The sequence below is a fragment of the Ochlerotatus camptorhynchus genome, unplaced genomic scaffold (assembly GCF_037179485.1).
Source record: "Ochlerotatus camptorhynchus isolate MF236.1 unplaced genomic scaffold, CSIRO-AGI_Acam_v1.1 ptg000017l, whole genome shotgun sequence".
In the NCBI taxonomy this organism is placed as follows: Eukaryota; Metazoa; Arthropoda; class Insecta; order Diptera; family Culicidae; genus Ochlerotatus; species Ochlerotatus camptorhynchus.
In genome coordinates, this window is record NW_027040509.1 from 476,005 (window position 1) to 498,533 (window position 22,529).

Sequence of the window (22,529 nt, forward strand, 5' to 3'; positions counted from 1 at the left end):
TTCTTGTGCATATCAGTGTTGTGTTTGCGGAAAATAAAAGTCTTCACAGAATTTCAAAAACAATGTAAAAGGAGTACCGTGAACCCCCGTTAATCTGAACGATGCTTGGGGCATATCATTTTTTTAATATGAACTTCTAGTAACTCTATGACCATCAGAAAAGTGAGTTTCTGATAGGCTCATTCGCTGTTTTGTTTTGGTTCTGCTGTCCGTTTCGCATCGATTTCGCTTTTCTCCATTCCATGTGCTAAATGACGTTTGAGCAATTTCAAAGAATAATATCATAGAACTTCTGGGAGCGTTCCTAGGGAATTTTCAGAGAATGCTGAAGCTATTTACTAGGATGTTTTCAAAGAATTTCAGTGAATTTCTGGGTGCATTACATCAATGAAGAATTTGACTAAGGTTTTTAAACCGGTAGACCATTCAAAATTATTTCACCCAATAAAAAAATATGTGGGCCTGATTAACTAATCAAGCGCAGTTTATTAAAGTCAACTTTAAAATCAAACTAAAAAATTTCATCGGCATGCATTTTTTTAATATTAGGTTATATAAGAAAAGGCAATTAACAATCAAACCCAAAAATTGCACTTACTTGACATACGGAATGTTAGCCGCCACGTGGTACTTTGCTCCGGGGTCAAAGTCAAGTTCGGATCTCAATACCGGTGGCTTTACACCTCCGTATTGCTCCCTACAAAAAAAAATCAAACATGAATTACCTCAATCAAAACAAACCACCTCCCCATTATGAGTGGCTCAAAAGAGCAAAAACAGAAAACCCATTCACCGTACCTCAGCAGCCACCAGTGGCAGTTGTACTGCTCCTTCCGGACCCGCTTGTCGAAGATGTCGTACCGCCAGGCCTCAAGGGCAAGGGCAAACGGTAGGAAAACCACTTTTTCCAATGCCAGAGAAAACAGGAAATTTATGTCATGCGCCGTGTCGTCCACGTTTTTCTGCACCAGGCCGAGATTTTGCAGGTGCTTCGGTGAGGCAACCGACAGCGTTACGGCATCGCCGATGGCTTCGTGAAATCCTGTTGAAAAAATAAAAAAAAATGGAAAGTGTTACCAATCCTTAATTGATTTCGCTTAATTTGGAGGGTTGCCATTCGTACCCGGATTGGCACCATCGCGGAACACTTTAGGATTGTTGCGATAGTTCAGGAAGTAATGCACGTGAGCGAGTTCGTGATGTACGGTAATAAAGTCCTTGTGGTTCACCGAGGTGCACATTTTGATGCGGTAGTCCTTTCCGTTGCAAAAGTCCCATGCGGAAGGTTGGCACAGCACGGGCCTATCGGGGGGTTGCGTGAAGATCGACGTCAGCCAAAAGTCCGGCGGAAGTGCACTCATGTTCATTGAAACGAAGAATTCCTCCGCGATCTGGAACATCACCAACGGATTGTAGCCTTGTTTGTTCATTTCCGGTGTGACTTCCAGAAAGCTACGACCCGGGTAGGGGATGACAATGTCCAGGATGTTGTTCCAACTTTGACCGTACATATCGCCCAGGATGTGATCTGGGAGGGGAGCATTCCGGTTGATCTTATCCGGACCGTAGAACTCGCGGAGCTTTCGACGGACATAGGCATGAATCATTTCGTAGAGCGGAAGTATCTCATTCCAGACTTGTTCCATCTCTTCACGGAAATTTCGTGATTCGTACGGGAATTGCCAGTAGGCAGCGGCATTGGTAAAATCTGTGGTAAATAATGGAATGATAACTCCATAAAGTCTTCACATATTCAAATAGATACTCACTGTTAACCTGTGCAGCATCATTGGTTAGATCTACCAACTGTTCGAACAGCTCGCGCATTATTCTACCGGATTTGCGTCGCCACTCCAACCACGTGTACTGAAGCTCATTCCAATCCCTGCTTTTGGCCATTATCTAAACAAAATCAATCACATGTAAGCAAACCGCAAAAATTAATTGAACCGTTATAAATCCTTACATCTTTCAGATGTGGCTGCAGCCGCAAACCGCACTCGAATGGTCGTTCGAAGGCACAAATATCAGCTCCGTTGAAGATTGCCAGCATGTCGTTCACAATCCGGTTGTACTGTTTTGCAATTGGAATAGATGTTATCATCATAGGCTAATTAATGTGTGTTAAGTGTACTTACCCGATCGATCTGATCCGGTGGCAGTGCGCTGGGACCGATGGTGGACATCAACCGGACTTGGCGGTACAGTTTTTCGTCGAAGATCTTGGACTGATCGACTCGACTCATCTGGTCCCACAGGAGCCGCTGAAAGTCATTGTAACGCTGTTGGGCTGCAATCTGGGAGAAAAGAGAAGTTTTTTGAATATACGATGTTTTAACAACCTGGGAAAAGTATTTTCAAACAACGAAGGCAGATTTTTATCTATAGATTATAATATTCACTGGGAAAGGATCATGATTGGTAAATTGTTGGTTGATCACATTTAATGCTGAAAAATTAAAAATTCGACACTTAAACATTTAGAGAATCCAGACACACACAAAAAAGCTTTGAAAATGTAAAGGGATACGAATGGCTTAAGCCCCACGGTGTATTGAAACTTAAATATTATCGAATCTGCATGAACCTCGGTGTTTTTCATCAAATGTTAAGCAATAGAATATGAAACAAGATGTGAGGTTTGTTCTGAAATTCAGTCATTTTGACCTCCACAGAGTGGAAATGCCAACTCCCACGCCAACATTTCGTGAATAGAGGGCGGGCTCTTCTTCCCACTTATTGGGACATCCTTCTGTTGGATGGCCTGTTTTTTGACAGGTTGTATAATCCTGTTATTGGATTACGATGCGTTGCGAGGTTGCCCACGGATTCACCCAAACCGTTTTTGGCCCTTCATACAATGGCAGGTTGAGTACAATTAGAGGTTAATAAACTTGATCAAGTCGAACTGTGAGGATAGTTTACAGTCTACCGACAGTTGTCTTGTTACTGTGAGTGGTAGTTGCATATCATCATCATCATTAAATTCAGCCATTTTGACACCCACCTATTTTTTTTTTTCAAAATGGCGTATCCAATATTTATCATAAATCATAGCACACTCATCTAATCGAAATGATGTTTGCGACAAAGTAGTAGGAAACTATATTTTCTTTTCTTAAAAGCAATACACACTGAAAAAAAAATCGCAATTTTTCGTAAAAAAAAAACTTCTTTAATAACAAAAAACGTGATTTTTTTAAGATCTTTAAACTTATGTTTATTTGAGAGCATATGAAAAATTCTAACTATTCAGATATTGAACACACTGGACACTGTCAAATTAACCAAAAACGAAAAACATCAACTTTCAGAATACATTTTAAACTTTTTTTATATAAGTTTTTTTAAGCAGATTTTTTCAACTGTCCAGAAAATCGTTTCCTATGCTCCAATAAAGTAAATATTGCGTGAAAAATATGTACACAATTTTGACGTCAAACTAAGGACACATTCTAGCAGCTTCACGCCAAATAAAGAATCGGAAAACTCGACCTTTTCTGGTTTGCATGGAATTTTACATAAATGTTTGTTATGCGCAATGATTCACATTTTTGTTCAAATTCCACCATTTTGGATCTTGTAAAACTTTCAAAATGGCGACATCGAAATTTTTTTTTAATTGTAGCATGGAAGCGGCATCTCTGACAGAAATGACGTCTTAGACAAAGTTGTTTTTAGTAATTCCAAGTACAAGTTAAAAACAAATGATAAAAATCTCAAAACGTTCACATTTTTTTTAAAGCTTAAGAAAAAGGCTAGGGGCTAGACGGCTGTACTCAGAGTTAATATTTTCACAGCGAGCAAATTTGAGTTAGTCATATTTACTAAAAAGTGATCAAAGTAGTTCCACATTCGTCAAGAAATTAAAAATTATATCAGTATAAACATACATACATGTCAGAGTGTCAGAGTGATCCTAACAGTATTTTATTTTTGTATTCTTGCATCAAATACTCATTAATCCGTGTGTACTTCTTTTCAGTATGAATTACTATTATATGCGTGGTCTCTACTATTGTTGGCAATAAAGTTTACAAATCAGGAAAAGATATTTCCGATATGATCCGGAGAAACGAACCCGTTATTTGGCGTGCTTTATTACGGGTTGCAAAGGGTGTGTTCTGTCGATGGTTAATTAAGCATTTAGCTATTAGCAGTTCTGGCATTGGCTCTTATAATGATCATACATTGGAAAAGTTCTGATTAGACCTATTCCTAGTTTTAAACCTGTTCAAGATTTGACCAATCAATGACGATTAAGAGTTTAATCCACTTCAAATGTGTGATTTAATTTAAGCATCTTATATAAATCAGTTAAAATGAGTTGCGAATTCTAGTTTGAATTGTTCTGATAGAGCAGTAAATTTTTATATGTTATATGTGACTGTGAAAACTGCAACTCCTCGATGATTATTTCTCTCCAAAGTTGTCAGTGAAACGCGATACAAAGGAAGAGGAAAACTGCCATCAAAAACTTCAGTTTTCATTCAGCAATACAGTCCTGGAATCACAAAGCAGTAGTTTTTAATGCCACGTGCAGTGAAACTTGTAAGAGGCACTGACACATTTTTAATCTTGGTTATGCAATCAGCCAAAATGTGCATAAACAAAATACGTTAAATTATGTTAACTCCATATTCACTTGAAAATCCAATTATTATCATCGTCAACCAATGATAAGCATACACAGATTTTGCAGGCTGCGACACGGATGGCAATCCTGTATGTAATGTTGTTAAATGAGAACGTAGATTTTCCTCATCAAACATCTTTGCTTGACAATCGTGGAATGCACTCAGAACTAACAGGTTGCTATGTCACCGTGCATTGAATATTGAGCAACTCGAGTTACTCAGAGTTACTCAAAATTTACTCCAATATTACTCATTATCAAAAGCTGGCTCACCCCTAGGAAAAAGGCAAACTTTTGGAATGTTTAAAAATTTAAGAAAATCATAGAACAAAAACTTTTGGCGAGGGGAGCGACTCTATCTAAGATTCAGGATTTTTTTTTGCTTTGCTGTTGTGAGATGCACTCGCGCTTAATAGATAGAAACACGATTGATTATGATTTTGAAGATTTCCTGCAAGAGATGAAATTTTTTTTTTTTCGTAGATTGATTCGCTAGTGTGAGATTTTTCCAACCATTTAAAATCGATATTTAGATGTGTCGCACCCCTTGACTATTGGTCACATTATTGAACTTTTTGATAACAAGTTTTTGACGTAGGATTACGTCTTTTGGCAACATATTGGGGGTGCAATTTAAGAAAACCAAAATCTACCGCGTTACGAAAAGTGGTCAGGTTTTGACCACTTATAAATCTGTCAATAGCGGATGGATTTTAATTCTAAACAAGCCAATCGATTGTAAATGTTTCTACAAATTTACTAAAATGAACATTTTATCAATTTTTAATAGGTTACTATTGTAAATTACACAAATTTCCAACGGTTGAAATCGTAATAAAAATTATCGTCGATTACCTGCAAAAAGCGCTTTCCCTAACATAGATTTCAAAATCGAATACCATCCCGTCTCGCCGAACGGTGGTTACTCAATCACCGTGTATGGTGGTGCCCAGTTTCAGTGCGTGGCGTTGATCATTGTTCTCCAGTACACAACGAAAGGCTACCCGCAAGCAACGAGCTGCAGCCTACATGAGCGTTCTTTCACCGAAGAAGGAGAAAGAAGCCACGCCGCTACTGATCGGATTCAGTTGCTCGTCGTGATCCGCTATAGACCATCTATGCCAAGCGCGTCACCCCCGATCCAAACAACATACAGCTCGCCAGCCTGATCCGTGTTGAACACCCTAATAGCTCAGCATTACTCAACCATCACGTCAAAACGGTTTTTTTACAAGACCACCATAAATTATTGTTGTTTAAGAGATAATTTTCATTGAACGTTCACTCGCCTTTCTGCCAGACATGTCACCCCCAATGCTCTTTGATAATGTATCCAGCGAAACATAATTGAATTGAAATGGTACGTACATAAAAGTTCTCGCAATGACCGAATACCACAAGACCTTGTCAATTAATCAGAATCACGAATTAAGGTAAGGTTTCTCCAGGACGCTAGAAAAAAAATCTCGAATTTATATGATTTTTGTTGGTCATATTAAGTATCCAAGAACCCATTGACCACATCCGGATCCGGGTATCTCGAAGGAGGTGGCCAATTTTTGACTTGTGCTAAAATTTATCATGATACACCACAAAAGAAAATACATTTCTTACGAATATTTCGTCAGTTTCTAATCACTTTCGTTGGAGTACCCGGAGTATGTTAATGGGTGACTCTTGTAAACCAGGATTCATAATTTTGCCACCCATGATCTTGATACTGCTCATATGTTTTGAAGCGTTGCATACTTTGATTTGGCCCACGTCTGAAACTGACCGCTTCCAGTAATCCGGAACAATTTTGGGTGTGACCAATGTGGTTCTACTCAATATGACCACCACCAAAGTAACATTGCAAGATTTATACAGGTTTTATAGCATTCTACAAGTCTAAATCAGGGTTTACAGAACCCTTATAAAACCAAAATTGTTACTTGAGTAATGATCTTAGTTTAAAGTTCTCATTTGATTTGATGTGTCGCATGATGAGTTTTGAACCAAAATTAGAAAGTGAACATATGATTTTTTGTGTCGCATTATAAGGTGATAGAATTTCTAGCCATTTTGTGAATGGCTAGGCATCATGAAAATTTTTCCGGCTACCTTGAAATTCACCAAAATTCTCATTTCGTGATTCCAGGAAAACTAGCTTGATTCCCCGAAAAACCTTTTTTTACAAAAGTTATGCGAAAAAGTAGGCTGTGCATTCGTACGGACGTGACGTTTGTTTTTTCTGTAATGTTTGAAAATTTTGGAAAATTTTATATGCATAATTCTAGACCAACAATTGAAATATGTGGAACAATCAAACGTAGACAATGGCTTTAAACGCAAATTCCACGAGAATCAATGCACATCCAAGCAATCTAATACCATCATCTGATAGAACAAACTTCCTTTATAGAATGGCATTGTTAGTTTGTGTGAGATTGTTTAATTCTCGATAATTTTGTGTTTAAAGCCATTGTTTAGGTTTGGTTGTTCCGCCTATTTCATTTGTTGGTCTAGAATTTATGTGTCTTGTGATTGGAGCACATTCTTCGCGATTCGAAGTTCCAGTGATGACCTGTAATTCTGTTTAAATCAAATGGCGTTGTTCGATGTTGTATTTAAACTTGGGTGTTGATTCGGTCAACAACTACCATACCTGGATAGGATTTCCCGGTTCTGGATCGCCACCAAAACCGAACTTCAGGGTGTTATTTTTCACGAGCAGCTCAATTCTTGGCGCAAATGGCCATTCCATTTGGATATCAGCGAATGCGCGTACATCGAAGGTGCGCAGGACCTAAAACCTCTACGTCTCTGCAATATCCCATAACTCGTTCCTGAAGCCACCGAACCCTCATCGTCCCATCGTTTAGCGCGATCATGTTGTCGAGGAAGGACTTCATTCAAGTGTTTCAAATGCCAGAAACTTGCAGCTGACAAACGTCAAATGCAAATCGGGAATTCGGTTAACATTGGAGGCATTTGGTGAGATCCTTCCATTATACTATATATTATATACCATTCATTATATCACATATTACTGTTACATTCACTCTTAAGCTAACTTGGAGCGTTTGTTAGGGATGTCCACGCATTCTTCCATCCCTGAAGATTCTTGAAATGCATCGCTGTTTAAATATATTTATTTAAACTCGAATCATTTCACAGAATCATATTTGCGGTAAATGCAACGCAGTAGGCCTGGCCGTATTGATGGTTGTGGCATATCTCAGATATGCTGCAAACATCAATGATGACAAGAAAAATGATTAGTTCTTATCAAACCTAATCATTTTCCAGGATGCTTTCTCGTACTGGCTACGTTTGTATTAGATTATATAAGATTGGATTAAAGAAGTTATGCTGAACATACATTTTCCGGGAAATTTACTAATGATTTACTTTTGGAAAGCACCTCGAAAAACTTATTCAACGGGGCCGGAAACCGATGGACTTTTTACGAAGCAATAATAAGCTGCGTAGAGAAGTCGAAAAAATCTTCCTAGGGATGTCATAATTTCCAATTTTATTGCACTCATGATCAGAACCACAAATGCCATTACGAATTCTTTTTCAGTGCGTTCATTGTTTTAAAATGAGCTGATGAGCTGTTCCAAAGAATGAGTTCACCTGAACGGGTCAGATCCGCTCTGTAAGATGAGCTCTTCTGCCCATCTCTACTGTGCTGCCTGTAAACAAGCATATGTCATGTATGAGAAGTAATGAAGAGAGAGAGAGAAAAAGGGCGAGTAAAAACCCACAATGTCTTTCATTTTCATTATCTATTTTGATAAACCCTTTCTATAAGCTCTTGCTTTATAAGCGAGGACATCGAAAACAATTGAAAATAATACAGCCATGAATAGAAATCAATAGTGGCGCCGGTGGTGTAGTGGTAAGCGTGATTACCTCTCAAAAAATAACAATAAAAAAAGCGTGAACAAAAGAAAACTAAACACATACAAAAATAAATACAAATAAGCTAGAAGTAATGAGGAAAATATATTGGTTAAAGATATTTTACCACAAGAAATGACAAATCAATTTAAAACGATTCAAGAATGATGAATAAAGCATAAATACCACTTAACTTTAAAACATCATCATATTAAATAATAGCTTCCTGTGATGTTTGGCACGCGATAAGCTTATTCAATGAACGTTCAGCAGCCCGACAAACAATCGAAAAACAAACTCAATACCCCAATGTCAAGCGAAAAAATTGGGTAATGTCTTCTTCGTGTCTGGGACAAAGTTCAATGTTAATACGATTTCAACCGTTGCTGTCATCTACACCGCCGGCCATGGTGGTAGCTCAAGAAAAACAGTTCATGTCACAAAAACCGAAAGCACGCCTTTTTTCCCACAGTCATGAAAATCGCCCGTCCCCCCGTCTTTTAGCGTTGACTTTTACGGCTTATTCATCACCTTCCACGAACCAAGCACTCATTGTTGTTACCAAAGCCGAGCCATTCTGCTGCTACTGCTAAACGCTAATTTTCCAACCCACCACCCGCAGTCGATCCGAAACAAGAAGATTTCAGTTTTTATGCGTGCCTTCGGTACAAAGATCCAATACGATTCTAACCACCCAGAACCCACAAGTCTTTCCCGGCGACGTGCGGGTCAATGTCAAACAACCATACACGAACCCACCGCAAAAAATTCCCACAATTGTGCCACCGCGCGTCATTATCTCGAAGGGTCCAATCTATGTTATCATGCCATACACATACCGCGGCGACCGGTGAACTTAAATTCAGAATAAGAAACCACAAATTAAGTCTCAAACAGTCTTACCGCTTCCACCTGCGTTGCCTCGTTCACGTTCGTCTCGAAGTTCCACTGGGCACCGACGTTGAGCGAACACTCGAGCGAACTTTTCCGATCGATATCGGCCAGAAAGGAGCGAAGTTTCTCCGTTTCCGCCCGAAAGCGACGTTCTTCTTCGGCACTGCGGAACGGTCCTTGGAAGAGGGAATCCCTCGGTCGATCGTCGTTCTCGTTCAGAGGTCCGAACTGTGGTCTACGATTCGGATCAAGGCGATCGTCATTCTGGTTCCGGTTGCGATTCTGGTAGAGATTTGGATTGTCTACATCGCTGACGAACGGGCGGCGGTTCGGATCGTACCGACCATCGTCCGGATTATTGCGCAAACGATCATCCTGGTTCGGGTTGTACGGTTGACGGTTTTGGTAGAGCTCCGGATTGTCGACATCGGAAACGAACCGGTTCCGGTTCCGATCCCGGTCGTATGGATTTTGATTCCGGTTCCGGTAGTCTTCGTTGTTGTACTGGTTCCGGTCGTCGTAGGAAAATGGCTGGAATGGTTAGAATTGAATGTGTTTTAGTTAATTTTGTGATTTATGAGTTAACTAAACTCAAATTTGGGTCATTCTCATTCGCTGTATAGTCAAACTCACCCTATTCTGCCGATCCTGTCGGTCGTCATTGTTCCTTCCTTGAGGGTAATTTTCTTCATCGACATCACCATCATCATACGGTGGTCCGAATCGTTGGCTTCTGCTTTGATCAAAATTGTCCCCTTCTTTTCGAGGATCGCCGTTTTGCAACCCTGCACCCGTAGGACCCGTATAGCTGTTCGGTAATACCTGTGGTCTACTGGTGGGTCCCACCTGTCCAAACGGAGGCAAATTCAACTGAGGCTCGGCTTCGGCCGACACATGCTTTGAAATCACTACCACGCACAATACCGCCCTCAGAAGGGCACCAGTTGCTGCTGACGCAGACATTTCGTAACCGAAACAGATCTTTTATGACAGATGTCGAAGATCACGTAACACGCACCCACACACACACTGCACGGCACTGTTGCTGTCTGCAGGGAAACTCTCACTTTCGGAAATTATGCAAATTCTATGTGGGTCATTTCATATTTGGTAACATTTTTGTTTTTCAACGCGAGCAAACGGATGAATGGTTTCACTTTTCGCAGAGACACTACTATTTCCGTTTTGAATGCTTGTTGTTACAGTTTCACTTTCATTTGCCGGTGGTCGGATGTTTTATCCATGTAGTGTATGTTGCAAATTTTGAATATTCTTTTTTCTGCTTGTTTTCTTTGGATCATGCGCCGAAACGGCCGACGATGGCTTTCACTAATTGGCGTATGAGCTTCCTGCTCAAGTCTTAGATGAATTGGCGTTACTCTAAGAGTTCTCACTACTTGTCATAGAATTTATCAATTAATCTCAATATATATTCTACAATGAATGCTATCAAGATGCTTTCGATTATGATGAAGATCTATCTAATGTTAGTTTTGAGATCACCAAAAAACGCTAGGTGACGAGTTTAATTCTATATCGATAAATCCATATCGAAATATTAGGGATGCAATATGCAGTATGTATGTCAACACGATTAACCCTCCCAACTAAACGGTAGCTGAGCAAGCAATGGAAGAAGTCGAAGGCCATTCTTGGCTTAATGGAGCCATTTTGAGCAGTTCCTTCGCTGATTGATCCATTTCTTCTTGTATTTTTTTTTTTAAATTTGGATGAAAATTTGCAGAAATGTTCCTTTTGTCCAAAAGTGCCATTTTTCGTCATCAAACCACAGTTTTGAATCAAGCCTTATTTTTGACAAGAACCTATGGAAAATATCAAGCTTATCTTCAAAAAACTGTTACTCGAAATTGATTTTCCGATCGGTTTGGTGCCTAGGATAATGTTGAAGGTAATAGCTGAGACTATTTGAAAAAAAAATGTATACTACATAAAATTACACCATATAAAAATAAATCATTTTTCTCAAAAAGGGGTGTTTGATCTTTCGGAAACAAATATTCTTGGAACTGGAGAATCGTGAAATACATTCGAAGAGTGCCAAATATTATCAACATTAAAAAATAAATACCATTCAACCCACTACATCTCCAAATTGTGCCACTTAAAAATATGTTATGCAAGCGCTTTTTTATTTTTTTTTTCCTTTGGTTTGTTTTTTTCCGTCGATCTTGTTTTGCTGAGCACCAATGCTACCGACGTGCCAGGAAGGCAGCTCCCACACCTGGACCCTACCTATCGACCCATCAACTCATGAACCGGGGACCAACGGCTTTACTACCCATCCGAAGGAAGGCGTGATCAGAGATGTTATGCCTCAGAACATCCCGGCGGCGCCGACTGGTATTGAACCCAGGCCTGCTGGGGTGAGAGGTAATCACGCTTACCACTACACCACCGGCGCCGTTACTTTTTTATTTTAAATTTTTATGTTTTTTCATTATATAAAATTGAACGGAAAATTGGACCATGTTTTCGGTACTTTTCAAAACACTTCAGCTCTTTAAAAAATCATTAGATATTTGTAGATGATATTTTTATATGGTGCATTTTTTTAGAGTGAAAATATTTCTTTTTTTTTTTCAAATTGTCCCAGTCATTGCTCAAGGCACCAACCGATCAGACAAACCATTTTCGAGTAACAGTTTTCCGAAGATAAGCTTAATGTTTTCTATAGGCCCTTTTTAAAAATAAGGTTTGATTCAAAATTACGATTTGAAGATGAAAAATGGCATTTTTCAGCAGAAGGAACGTTTCTGCCAATTTGCATCCAAATAAACAAATACATGAATAAATGTATCAGCTAATCAGTATGAACCCGATCTTTTATGACGTTTTAGAATCACTTTGGCCATTTTTAGACTAAATTTGCGATCATAGACTTTTTTGGAGTTATAAGGTTATTTTTTTTCGTTTTTTGCGAATTTAAAGTTATTTTGGAGCTCCTGTTTTAAGCAATTTCTGAGTGATTTAAACCATTTTCATCGTTTAAATGCCATTCAGAGTTTACTTTGCTATTCAATTTTTTCGATTATGTGTTCAAGCCATTCAAGCATTTTAATTGTTTTTGTAAGACATTGAGATATTTGGGGTTTTAACATATTTTTGTCTATTTTTTCACTATGTTTAACTACAATTTTGTCTCAGACGTCATTTCGAACAGAAGTACCGTTTCTGAACTATTTTTTTTTTTTTTTGAAAGCTTTCCAGGGTGCCCTTTTAAAAATTTGACAAGATTCAAAATGGTCGAATGTTAGCAAAAATCTGAGTTATTGACTGAGTTATTGCCTATAAAATCAGTTATGCAAAGTTTCATGCAAATCAGAGAAGGTCGACTCAACAATTCATTGTTTTTCTCTATCTGGAACTGCTCAAAAGCTTGAACTACATAAAATGCAATTTGGTTTAACTGTCGTCTGTTTCTTAGTATTTGCAATAGGAATATGCTAAAAATAGCAGGAATATATTAAACATTCTTTGGGGGGTATATATTAAATTTTTATTATAGTGAAGGGTTTTTTTTTATTTTAAATAATGAAGTGAATATTTTTTCTTAATGAACAGCGAAAATTTTCAATAAATAATATTTTTCCTTCATTCCATCATGATCATATTAAAAAACACAATATTACTAATTTTTGACATTTTCTATTCTTCAAAGAAAAAAACAGACCAGCTCATAATTAAATGAAGGAAACACACCTGATAAGTGATTATTTCACAGACAAACAGACATAAAGCTTAACTTGCTGTTCTTCTTCTTTTCTTTCTTCTTTTCCTTTATTTAACGTCGGTCTCTGTTCCGCAATCTAGTGCCAATCACCGACGGACATCGATTGCCATCCATTGACGGCAACCGAATGTGCAGGAAGGCAGCTTCCACACCTGCGTAGGATATCGCACCCATTCAACACACATGGGCCGGGACCAACGGCAATAACTTGCTGTTCATCATTCACCCATTTGACGGTTGGTTTAAAATTTGGTTATTTGGCTCTCATAGTCATCTGCTATCTGCGTTTGCACTCTACCGCCATCTGTTGAGCACAGTGCCCTCCACAGGGTGGTTACCTAATGGCAATAGTTTTTATGGGATGTTTTAAAATCAATAATGTTCCCAGTGCTTTGTCTGTTTGTCTGTGATTATTTTGTCCAGTGTGAAGAATAGTTTGAGCATTAAAACTCTAACGAGCTGCTAATGTTTAAAAGCAGGATGAACGTCCAATGGGCTCTTATACTTGATATGTAGCGCAAGTAAAATTAGCCCACCCCTGTCAGACGTGTTTACTACGGTCTCCACCTTCATTATGCCAAATGACCATTATACCAAATGATACTTGCCATTAATTTAATATTGTTGTTTTTCGGGGTTACGCCAATTGACTTTGCTATTTGGAAAAAAATATAATGCCAAATTACCTTATGCCAATCGTCATTATGTCAAACGACTTTATGCTAATTGAGGTTTCCTCCAACGAGGGAAACGCATATTTCACCAAAGGTCATTTCGCCGAAAAATTATTCACCGAATAGGTCATTTCACCGAAGGATATTTCGCACACCAAAAATACTTCTTGTCAAGCTAATTTTTTACACAATGCACAGTGGTCAGAATGCAGATTTAGGTAGAATGATATGTTTTGAGCCTGAAATTGAAACTTTAGACTAAAAGTCTCTTCTACAAAGTTTTTCCTAATAGTTAGGTCCTTATTTTTATGACAATGAACTCTAGGGTGGTTTTTATTATCATTAAAATCAAAACTCTAACTTTTTTGTTTGAATAAACTATGATATACATTCTTCGGCAAAAGTATAGCTTAGCTAATTTCAAGCAACTTTGTATGAAAAAACTTTTTTATATCTCTTAAATTGACCGATTAAGAGTTATTTTCTTGAATTGAGTTAGGGTGTCTCTAACAAAACAGTTGTTTTGCTCTAGTTTTCTTATTTCAAATTTCTCGGCAAAGGTGTCTTCAAATAACTCTTAGATCTTTATAAGGCGCAAATTTTTTTGAAGTTTTTTAAATATCCCTTTTCAAATGTTAATATCTCTGGTTAATAATCAAGTTTTTTAAACAGCATTCGAAAGGGCGTATGTTATGCTCAATAATATGAAAAATTGGAGGTATGTTATTTTTAAAACTCGTATAAAATCAATTATACATATTTTGACGTAGGACTATGTCTGTGATTTCTATATGGGGGTACACTTTGTGAAAACCGAAAATGGAACATGTAACAAAATTATGAAAGATTTTGAACATTAATAACTCAGCTGCCCCTGGACCAATTTCAATAATTTCATCACCAATCGATCAAAAGAATTTCTAAGTATCTATAGCAATGCTTCCAATTGTTGATTTTCAACAAAAAAAAACTATTGAAAAAGTGGTAATGTCCAACATACAAATTGCAGGTTAGGTGGTCCACTCTTCTACCTAAAAAGCAACAGTGAGTGGTAGTGGCAAAGGAGGAAAAGGTCTTGGTAAAGAAGGCGCCAAGCGTCATCGCAAGGTTCTTCGTGATAACCGCCATCCGTCGTCTGGCTTGCCGTGGCGGTGTCAAACGTATCTCCGGTCTGATCTACGAGGTGTGCTGAAGGTGTTCCTGGAAAATGTGATCCGTGATGCTGTCACCTACACTGAGCACGTAAGCGGCCATAGATGTCATCTACGCTTTGAAGCGAAAGAGACGCACTCTGTATGGATTCGGAGGTTAAATCATCACCAACTTTGGCAACAAAACGGCCCTTTTCAAAGTCCCAAGCTTATTACAGTAAAAAGTAGGAATAGAATTTATCTGCCTGTTTGTTCATATTCAGAATCACACGCCCCCAACGACCACACAAAATGCTCCCCAGAGTTGTGTCGTGACTGGACCGAGGTTTCCAGCCTAGCGGTTCCACGAATCTGCTGCTCCCTCTGTTGGTCAGCTAGTGCCGCTATCCCTTTTGCTGGTGGTCCTTTGCTGGTCTTTCGCACTCTCCACAGTCCGTCATAAGAATGCCGTCAACGAGTTTTTTTTTTTGTTTAAATGATCTTTATTTTAGTTTAACTTGGACGATTACCATATAAATTTTTACTAAGTGATTTAATTGCTTTCTTCATCTTTAGGTATGGGCAAAATTCAAAATTTGTTTTACAGAATTAGTCCTAGACTTAGTACACGGTCGACCACCTTGGTGGGATTGGTTTGTTTTGTTTTTAGAATTTGAAGAGAAACTACTTAATACTACTATTTACAGCTTAAAACTAACCTACTCTACTATATACACTTAACCTGCTATGTACAAATTGCTTATTAAAGCATGTTCAGAAAGATTGCATTTTTGGATAAATTTGGTTGTCATATCCTCAATTTTGGAATCTACTTTGGGAATTTCTGCTTCTTGATGGAGGTCTGCTATTCTTGTGTCGAATGGACGATCTAGGATCATCCTCAACACTCTATTCTGTGCAACCTGGATTTTGTTCCTGTGGGTCTGAGCGCACGATTCCCACACCGGGGCGGCATAGAAGATCGCGGGGGCTATGATCTGTTTGTAAACAGCCAGTTTGTTTTGCCTTGAGAGGCGGGATCTGCGGCAAATGAGCGGATACAAACACCTAACCAAGGCGGAGCACTTAACTAGGGTTTTCTCTATGTGCGAGCGGAACAGGAGCTTCTCATCGAACAACATCCCGAGATAAGTAACATCAGTGGACCACTCGACCCTTGTACCATCCATTATTACGGTACAGGAGGGAGACGGTTTAAGTTTTAATGATTGTCTGTGAAGGAACATGATCGCTTGGGTTTTCGAGGCGTTGATTTTGATTTTCCACGTGGTGGCATAATCAGTAAAGGTGTCAAGGCATCGTTGGAGCTTGTTCGTAATTTCACGAGGCATCCTACCCTTGACGGCTATCGCGGTGTCATCTGCAAACAGAAAGAACACGCAACCGTCTCCTAGAGGAGGAATGTCTGACGTGTAGATGCTGTAAAGCAGTGGTCCCAGCAGACTCCCTTGCGGAACACCTGCTGGGATCGGAAATTGTCCCGAAAGGGAACTATTCAACGACACCCTGAACGACCTTTGCTGGAGATAGTTACGGGTGATTTTCACAAGGTATGGTGGAAAGTTGGAGTTACAAAGCTTGTATATAAGTCCGTCGTGCCAGACATTGTCAAACGCCTTTTCGACGTCTAACAAGGCCATGGCTGTGGACTTGGATACAGCTTTGTTACTCCGGATGTTATTCATCACCCGCACTAGCTGATGATTGGTGGAATGCCCCTTACGGAACCCGAACTGTTCCGGAAGAAGAATGTCATGTTCCTCCACAAACTTGTTTAGTCGGCTGAAGATCAATTTTTCGAACAGCTTGCTCAGCGCTGAGAGCAGGCTAATCGGTCTGTAGCTTGACGGTAGTGAAGGGTCTTTCCCAGGTTTGCGGATCGGGATTATTTTTGCCACCTTCCAGATGCTTGGAAAGTAGTGCAGCTCCAAGCATCTGTTGAAGGTGGCAGCTAGCAGCGAGTGCACCCTCGGGCTGAGATTTTTCAACGCTAGGTTGAATATTCCGTCAAACCCGGGAGCCTTCATGTTCTTACTGTATTTCAGCGCTGAGCAAATTTGTTCCTCTGTAATCCGTTCTTCTGGAGGGACGGCACAAGGGGAGGCATCTAACGTCAGGACGCACTGCGCAACCTGGTTCTCGAGTGGACTTGGGATTTTAGAGCCAAGCAAATGCGACTGGGCAATGTGCTCCCCAATCGCATTGGCCTTCTCTTCGTTGGTGATAAGCCGTTCGTCATTGACTCTAAGTGGTGGAATGGGCTTGGGGTGAGACTTCAGCACCTTGGCAACCTTCCAGAATGGTCTGGAACGGTCGTCCAGGTTCTGAACGAGCCGCCCGAAACTCTCGTTCCGGATTGAGACCATTCTGGAAGCGATCTGCCGATTCAGATCGACCATTTCGTATTTACGCTGCAGATCCCCAGTCCGCTGAAACTGGCGTCTACGAACATTTCTGAGCCGAATCAAGAGTTTGGTGTGGGAATCAATTGCTTGAAACTTACCCCTCACAGGAACTCGTCGAACGCACTCTTCGTCAGCCACGGATATGGCTTGATGCAGACCCTCCAGGGCCCGGTCGATGTCATCCACTGTGTCGAGCGGTGGGTTGTCGTCGATGTGGCGGTCGACCACGCGTCGAAACTGGACCCAGTTGACTCGATGGTAGTCCTTCCGCTGGCACGGTGCAGGGGCCACGTTGTAGCCCAGCTCGGTCAGCACCGGTTGGTGGTCCGAACTCAGGTCGTTGACGGCAACCGGCTTGGCTAATCTGGTGTTTGCCAAGAACAGGTCCAGCGTCGATGGGTTGCCCGTCGGTGATGTGAAGGTTGGTTCGTCCGGAAACCAGACGGAATAGAGACCATGCTGGGAATGGTCGAATAGCAGGCGGCCGTTCTGGTTCTGCTGGTAGTTCCGCCAGGCCTCGTGCCGGGCGTTCAGGTCCCCTCCGATTACAAAGCGGGCATTGGTGTGGGTTATGATGGCAAGGTCGTTCTTGAACTGCTGTGCTGTACCATTGCTAACGGTACATTGCCGGGGGCAGTAGGCGGCGATGAACCGGACGTTTCCGGTCGATGTTTCCACCTCTACGCCAACGGCCTCGATGATGGAAGTGCGGTAGTGGGGTAGGGTGCAGTACTTGATGCCTTTCTTGATGATGACCGCGACACCGCCCCCCCTGGAGCTGGTGCGATCAAGCCGGACAATGCTGTGGTCGGGCAGCCAGAAGCTGTCACCGGTCTTGAGGTGAGTCTCGGTGAGAAGGCCCACGTCGATGTCGTGCTTGCGGAGGAAGTCTGCAAGCTCAATGTTTTTCGCCCCTACGGAGCGAGCGTTCCAGTTGGCGATCTTTATGGGTTCACGGTCCATAATTAGCGACGAAGGAGATGATAGCTTGGAGCTGTTGTGTTCTTGTTGCGCAGGTGCGCTTGATGATGATGGCCTGGGCCAACAGTGTGACGATCTCATCCGTTGACAGCGGAGAATCTTCTGTAGCTTCACCGGTTGTACCGGCCAATCCCGGAGCAGGGGGATCCGTCGATGGGCCGGAGGCTTGACTGGGTACTGCAGCGGCAGCCGACTGGGCAGCAGCCAACTGTTGGTTGAGCGGGAGCGGCGCCAACACTGGAATTGGCCGTGGTTGGACCGGTGATAACGGAGGAAAGTTCTGCGCGTTGTTTTCCGGGACCTTCTTGCGACCGGGCTGGTTGTTGGACGAGGCCTTCTTCCGGATCTCGGCGTATTCGGCCCGCTTCGGACAGGCCTTACTCGTGGCCTTGTGGGCAGCACCGCAGTTGGCGCATGTGGGAGCGGCTTCCTCGATGCTGTCGCAGTCGTCGATCTTGTGGTTTTTGCCGCATTTGATGCAGCGGCTGGCCATGCGGCAGTTCCTGGTGCCGTGCCCGAACAATAGGCAGTTCGAGCACTGAGTGACGCCACGGTGGGTTGGCTTATACCGCTCCCACTTCACTACGATGTGGAACAGTGTGCGTGTCGTATGGAGATCCTTCACGGTTGTGGAGTTCTTCTGCAGATGGACCAAGTAGAGCTGGTCACGATACTTGATGGCCTTGCTGCGGGTCATCTTGTGGATTTCGACCGGCTTGAGGCCGTTCGCCTTAATCTCGTCCATTAAGGTGGTGGTGTCCATGTCGTGGAGCCCGCGCAGCACCACTTTCAGCGGCTTGGTGGCCTCGACGTCGTGGGAGAAGTACTCCAGCTTCATCCTGTCCAAGAGGGCCTGGACTGCGTTGTAGTGATTTTCGGCCGAGACCATCAGTTTGTAGCCTTCCGTGCACCGTTGAATGGTGCAGCGAAGGCCCTGCTTAATGTAGAAATCCAGCTGCTCCCATAGCCCGGGAGGGAAGCCCTTCACATAGAAGGGTGGCAACTTAACTTTTTTAGGCACCGTCTCAGGGTCCGACTGCGGCTGGGCTCCGTTCTGCAGGGCGGAGAACGGATTGTTGCTCAGCAGCTTTTTTGCTGCCGATGCGGTGGCGCTGATGTCTTCAGGTCTGGGTCGTTTAGTTCCGGGAGGCCCCGGCTGCGGGTCCGCAACGCCTGTCGGGACGGGCAATGGGGTTTTCTTCTGCTTCTTCTGAGCTGGCTCGGTGGTCGCGCCGTCTCCTGGGAGAGTCTGTTTTCCCGGTAAGCCGGCACTCGCGTTACCGCGCGATTTCTTACCCATGGTTGGGTCAGCGAGAGCGTCACTATACAACGCGGAGCTAATTCGACTTGCGAACGAACGAACGAAACTAGAGAGAATTCAAATCGACTGAACTGCTCAACAGTCTGGCAGCGAATGATGCCGTCAACGAGCTTAGGTACCTCATATTTATACCTCTAGCTGTATCAAAATTCCCGAACCAATCAGATTCCGTTTACATACGGTCTATCACTGTTCACGCTCACTAGATTCTACTCATTTCTATTCCACATTAACTCTATCTACTACAAGTTGTAATCTAGTAACCAAACTTAGAGGCAGGGGTGCAAATGATTTTCATCGATTCTTTTCATCTTTCGTTAATAACTCTTCAATCGTACTTTGCTTTCAAGGTATTTACATTGGCAAACTACGCAAAAGGAGAGTGTCGCTACTTGATAGCAAAAACTACTCCAAACCATTTGTGGGATAGTTTACCCATCCGGGATACAGTTCGTATATGGTATTTGTTTATTAGGGTAGGAGGCAAGGAAAGCTGTGAAACAGACGCGGACCGTTGCTGAACGCGTTCGAATTTGTCGAGCCAACAAGAAAGCGGCCAAAGGTAATCCTAATTTTAGATTTTTTTCAATTACCGCCCAGTTTAAAAAAAATTGAATAATAAATTGTTCATTTTGGAGTTAAGTTTCTAAACCATTTATTTTGTTATTAATATATTATGGAATGGAGCTTAAAAAAATCTCGTAGTTCTACGTCAACAATGCGGTCGTGCTTTGGACACAACCCTTATCTTTTTTACTATATTTGGGTATATCTTTTATATTAGAAGAGATATAGACCACAAATTTCGCTATAAAACATTCGTCTTAAAGAGTTTTAAAAGTCTCTAGAAGATGACTTACATGAGAAATTTCACGTTGCAAGTTTTTCCTCACAAGAGCAGTTATTCCTAAATTTACTATTCCTTTTGAGACCCAGAATTTGTCAGTTTTAAAAGATTATTTTTCCAATTTTTTTAAAGCAGCCCGTTCTTTTCTTTAAATTATTCAATCAAAATTGATTGATTTTATGAAATTTCGTTCGAAATTTACTATTCTTGCAATTAAATAATATTTTTATTTTTAAGATTTTAGAAGCTGCTAGATCTTATGACATATAATTACTTATGATTTTGAACTTTCTTTTAAACCTGAGCCCTCTTCCGAGATTCGTTCTAATTGTGATCACTTTTTAAATCATGGATTTAAAAGTTCGCTTAGATATTCTTTTTCCTTGTTTCAAAAGCTGCTCGCTTTTTTATTTGAATTTATTCCAACCAAATTTGATGTTTTTCCTTGTTCATTATTTAAACATGAGCAGTTCTTTCAAGTTCTATTGTTTTTGTCATTTCCGGCCTTGTGGATGAAGCAAGAAGTGTTTTTTTCCAAGCTGTAATAATTATTTGGATGGAAAATAGAAATATTTTTAGGTGGTGGCATTTTTGGCAACTTTTGGCGTTCAATGATTTTGGCGGTATTTAGGCCATTATGCGACTTGTAGCCTTTTGGCGTTTAGAGCACATTTACGTGTTTTACGTCATGTTTACATGATCAATCTTCAGCTGCTCCAAATTATAGTTTTGGTCCTTGGCCTCCAGGAATGTATGATTAAACCTCGTTTGGCATACGAAAGCTTGGCCGAATGTACTTTTGACATAAAGGCAATTGACCTAATAGATGTTTAGCAGATTTTTTCAACACCTCAATTTGACATGAACAATTTTTAATCGTTAATTTCATACAATATAACAAAAAAGGATTTTTGATTTTTTTATTATCAATACATATTTAGCTCATTTGCATTTTCAGCATCTTTTGACTCTGTAAAGAAGCTCTGTACTGTTCATATTTTGAATCATTTGCTCATATTTAATTAATACAAATATTGTATGAAATAAATTCAACTACACTCAATTCTGCTTTTATATTATTTTTTCTCGCTTTTTTTTTGGATCGAGTAATCTCAAATTAAAACCAAATTAAATAGAACTTGTTTCAAAAATTCACAAATTAATCAAAGAATAAAACGGTGGCATTAAAAATGCTGCACCCATCCTACATGAGGAAAACCTATAAGAGGGGTTCAACATATCAATATTGCCACACCGATCTCAATCGAATGAATGAGATCGAATCAAATCAGGTGCTGGTAACTCTCCCACAATTTGAGCTCATTTGGGTGCGAACTCATGCTACACTGGTCCTCCGAAGTTTATATGGGAATTACTATGGGAAAGGTGAACTTTTTGTTCGCATCGTTCTAGCCCTTAACCGTAATGGAAAACCGGAAAAGTTTGCTGTACACAGCGAATGAGAACGACCCAAATTTGAGTTTAGTTCACTAATAATCGCCAAAAGTGCAAGAACTCAGCGATGAGTAAATTTGCCCCATGGTTTCCTGTGGAAAACCTAAAAAATCTGCCGGAAAATGAGGAAAATATTCAAACATTTTACTCAGTCTAGGAGTAGAACCAATAGACTGAGTGAATCCAATCTTTACATTTCTCAAATTCGTGAAGTTCTTCCTGGACAAACCTGGAAAACATGAGGCAAACTCATCACTCCATGTATGTACAAATGTATAATATTCCCAGCTACAACTTTGCTCAAGGCCCAAGGGTGTTCAACTCTGCACATCCCAATCTGTGTCGAGTACTTTATCTGTGCCGAAAGCTAGGTCAAGCGTTGTGCCGAACGTGCCGAACTGTGGCAGTCAAGGTATCAGTCTCAGTAATCCATGAGCTTGGCAACCCTGCACTTATTACTTTTGATATTGTGTGTGAAAATGTAATCAAGTCAAGGACGGAAAAAGTTGTGAAACTCAATTCTAAG

At 40.8% G+C, this 22,529-nt stretch overlaps 1 protein-coding gene across 1 annotated transcript in view; it reads right to left on the reverse strand.

The window, feature by feature from the left end:
• Positions 1–22,529, reverse strand: part of Ance-3 — a 379,862-nt gene that overhangs the window by 353,024 nt on the left and 4,309 nt on the right. The window contains exons 2-9 of the mRNA XM_065223479.1: positions 10,052–10,777; positions 9,428–9,949; positions 2,139–2,297; positions 1,967–2,074; positions 1,770–1,902; positions 1,124–1,708; positions 799–1,042; positions 599–697 (exon numbers count right to left, since the gene is read on the reverse strand). Of these exons, the coding sequence (XP_065079551.1) occupies positions 599–697; positions 799–1,042; positions 1,124–1,708; positions 1,770–1,902; positions 1,967–2,074; positions 2,139–2,297; positions 9,428–9,949; positions 10,052–10,381 (2,180 nt within the window). The 5' untranslated portion in view covers positions 10,382–10,777. The remainder of the gene's footprint in view (positions 1–598; positions 698–798; positions 1,043–1,123; positions 1,709–1,769; positions 1,903–1,966; positions 2,075–2,138; positions 2,298–9,427; positions 9,950–10,051; positions 10,778–22,529) is intronic.